Source organism: Myotis davidii, unplaced genomic scaffold (genome assembly GCF_000327345.1).
Source record: "Myotis davidii unplaced genomic scaffold, ASM32734v1 scaffold271, whole genome shotgun sequence".
NCBI lineage: Eukaryota > Metazoa > Chordata > Mammalia > Chiroptera > Vespertilionidae > Myotis > Myotis davidii.
The window spans coordinates 1,516,409-1,520,275 of NW_006284839.1; the positions used below are offsets into that span (position 1 = coordinate 1,516,409).

The 3,867-nt window shown below is 38.4% G+C and overlaps 1 protein-coding gene across 1 annotated transcript in view; it reads left to right on the forward strand.

The window, feature by feature from the left end:
• Nucleotides 1-3,867, forward strand: part of IDE (insulin degrading enzyme) — a 63,611-nt gene that overhangs the window by 6,851 nt on the left and 52,893 nt on the right. The window contains exon 4 of the mRNA XM_015558007.1: nucleotides 1,056-1,225. Within this exon, the coding sequence (XP_015413493.1) occupies nucleotides 1,056-1,225 (170 nt within the window). The remainder of the gene's footprint in view (nucleotides 1-1,055; nucleotides 1,226-3,867) is intronic.

A 3,867-nucleotide genomic window follows, 5' to 3' on the forward strand; every position in this document is an offset into this window, starting at 1 on the left:
GGTCCAGAACCCTTCAGTCCCCAGGCCGACGCTCTATCCACTGAGCCAAACCAGCTAGGGCGACATTGTGATTTATAATAAGAAATATATATTTGGTCTTCTTTTCTGTTCCTGACCCATAAAACTCCTAAAAACCCCTTGCAGTTTCCTAAGTGGTAAGAACCATAAAGGTTGTTATGTTAATGAGGATTTGGGGGAAGCCCCTAGGTAACTTGAGGTGGGAGCCACATGATTAGAGATTTGAAATTTATAGTCTCATCCCTAGACCTCTAAGGAGGAGAATGGGGCTGGATATTAAGTTCAGTCACTAATGGTCAATGATTTAATCAACAAAGCCTCCCTAAAAATCCAAAAGGACGGAATTTGGAGAACTCCTAGTTTTGACCACATGGAGATTTGGTGAGAGGTGTGTTCAGAGGGCATGGAAACTCCTCACCACTTCCCACATACCTTGCCCTGTGTACCTCTTTTTTCTGACTATTCCTGAATTATATCCTTTTATAATAAACCAGTAAGCTAGAAAGTAAAATGTTTCTCTGAGCCTTGTGAGCTGCTCTGTTAAATTAATAGAACCTGAGGAGGAAGTTGTGGAATCCTCCCATCTATTGTTCAGAGAGTTGGTCAGAAGCTTAGGTGACAACCAGACTTGTGATTAGTGTGTGAAGGGGGCAGCCTTGTAGGGGGCAGCATCTGATTTTTAGGTAGCCAGTGTCCTAATTGAGCTGAATTGTGGGATACCCAGCTGGTGTCGGAGAATTGTTTGGTGGTGTGGAAAAAAGACATGGGAATTGGTGTCAGAATCGGAGGTGTTCATCTTTTTATATCTTCACTAATTAACATCTCTCGGGTTGATTGACTTCTGAATTTACATATGTCCAATATTATATATTTTTTATGTTACTTAAAATATATTTTATATTCCTTTTTTCTTAGTAGCAATGGTAGTTTTTTCTGATTTTGTAGAATTAATATTTCCTATCTATTACATTTCACGCATTTTTTTAAAGGCCACTTTTTAAAAATAACAGCTTTTAAATTATGTTTCACACCCTTAGGTTTGCGCAGTTTTTTCTGTGCCCGTTATTTGATGAGAGTTGCAAAGACAGAGAGGTGAATGCAGTTGATTCAGAACATGAGAAGAATGTGATGAACGATGCTTGGAGACTCTTTCAGTTGGAGAAAGCTACGGGGAATCCCAAACACCCCTTCAGCAAATTTGGGACAGGTTTGTCAACAGCAACTTTCAAGCGTTACTTCTCCTTGACCTCATTTAAACCCATGGCCTCTCTGCATAGTATTGTATTTTACAGTTCAAGACGGAAGATTTCAAAACTCATTTTTACCCACACTGTTTTTTATAAACTCATAGTCTGGAGCTGAGAAGTGGTTGTTATATCAGTGTTACTTACTTTTGTTTCTTGCTCCTGCCCTTAAGTATCAGCCTGGTCCCAGTGTAGGCACCTATATTGTGACTAATGACTTAAGGCCGAAGCTGAGGTATATGGGCTTCATGGAGAAAGTGATAGGTTATTGAGAGTAGTGACCAAATATGAAGTGAGTTTGTTGTGTAGCAAGGTGTAGAATTGAACGTAGAGATTAGAAACAATAAGAATGAAGTAGTTATATTCCATTTAACAGGTGATTAGCATTTTATTTAGTAGTTCCAAAAGAAGAATGTCATACAGGAGTCAGGTTCTTGGCATTGGACTTCATATGTAATATTCAGGATGATATTCTCAAACTTGTAGTAACATTGTCCTGATCAATTACTTGCCCTGTAGAGGGTTTCTCTGGCCGTCCCATTCAAATAGGGGTCTAAATGTTGAAGGAGCAGAGCAGTTAGAATTGTGAATAAATACTAACTAGAATTTCAAAGGGAGGCGATAATGGATCTTTTTATTCTAAAGTCTACTTTCTAATGGGAGCTACAAAATTAATACTTTTCCTCCTACCTTTTAAGTTCTTCTAGCTGGGTTAATAAATTAAAAGACATTAACAGGAGAAAATAAAATTTTATTACATATGCATGGGAAATTCACGTAAGCATAAAAATTTCAAAAACAGTGAGGCAACATTGAGTATATATGACATTTTGGATAAAGGAGAAAGGTAGGGGGAATGGGGTCTCAGATTTAAGAAGTGAGAGTGGGCGATTTACAGATAGTTGAGGGAGAAGGGAACACACAGCAGGCAAATTCTTGCTAGGCAACTCAGAAACAATGGGACACAGGATTTCTAGTGAACAGGCCCCTGCCTGAAGTCCTCCTATTTACCATACTTAATTCAAATTAGGCTAAAATGAATATCCTGAAATTCCCTTCCTGGAGTAGGCCTTTTCATCCAAGCCGCTTAGGCAGGATGTTTAGATGGAAAAGGCCAAAGGTTCTTTCTGGGTCTTGTTTCTTAATAAACAGCTTAAAGTCAGTATTCCAACAAGCAGCTGCAGGATGGCAAAACTTTGGTCCCTTCACTCCTAAATAGCAGTGCTATTTAAAAAGTTTTTTTATTGATTTCAGAGAGAAAGGGAGAGGGAGAGAGAGATAGAAACATCAATGATGAGAGAGAATCATTGATCCTGCATGCCCCACACAGGGCATTGAGCCTGAAACCCCGGGCATGTGCCCTGACTGGGAATCGACTGTGACCTCCTGGTTCAAAGGTCGGCACTCAACCACTGAGCCACGACTGTGGGCAGAAGTGCTATTTTTAATGCTCACTTCAAGGTTTGTTGAATCCTCCTGCTCCCATTGCCTTCACCTCTACTCATCTAGATGCAGAGCATCTGCGATGGGGATGGCTCTGTGGGAGATAGACTGCTATAGAAGACACACAGACCTCCGCCCTCACAGTGCTAAGTCTGGAAGGAGATTAGAGGTGGGGATGACAGGGTGTAGAAAAAAACTAATGTCTTGATTTTATAATTTTACTCTTTATTCAGTTTTTTCTAAAAAGTGTTTAAATATTTATTCAGCACTGAAGTATTTAAAGTAAAAAACAAAGTCTCCCTTTTCCTCATCTACTCTTGCCATTCCCACTTAACAAATGTAATTGTATAATAGGCTGCTATGATTTTAAATATACTACTTTGGGGATTATAAAATTACATATAACTAATAGATTGCTTTGTGCACTTTCAAATTTATGTTTATTATGTAAGTTAACTTGGGGGACTTCTAAAAAGACTATAACGAAAGCTTTCTTTCAGTTTGGATACCACACAATTATATCCAGCAGCAGCCAGGGAATTAGCATACCTTTATAGAATTTGAAATTGTTTTAAAAATTGCAATTAGAAGCAGTGATACTATGTTCTTCAGATTTATATACTTGGCACTAAATATCAGTATCATTGCTAAGATAAATTCTGTGGTCCCTGAAATGTCTGTGTAATGCCAATTTGTTTGAAAAGTGGCTTTAGTAGAGAACATCAGCATACATGGAATTTAAGAAGGGAATGCGAGTTAAAAAAATTTTTTTTCAAAATTCTTACACCCAAGTAATTGTTACCCTTTGGTGGATTAAATACTTATACCAACAATGCTGCCATTGTGCAGAACAAGTTGGGGCTCCTCTTTGGGAGTTGCCTCTTTTTAAATAGGCTCACTGGTGACAAATCACAATCAGTATAATCAGGAAGCAGCCACAAATCTTCCAGAAATAAATCCAATGAGTAGGGTGAGTAATATTATTTCACAAGCAAAGAAAAAAATGTCCTAAAAGAAAGTTTCAGGAGTGATTGGCAAAGAAAAACATTGAATGGCCCTATGTATATGGGTGGGGTTTGAGGGCATATAACCACTGACAAGGCTAAGCAGTTAGTCCGCATAGGATGAAGTAATATAAACAGCCAAGACATGAATAAGCCAG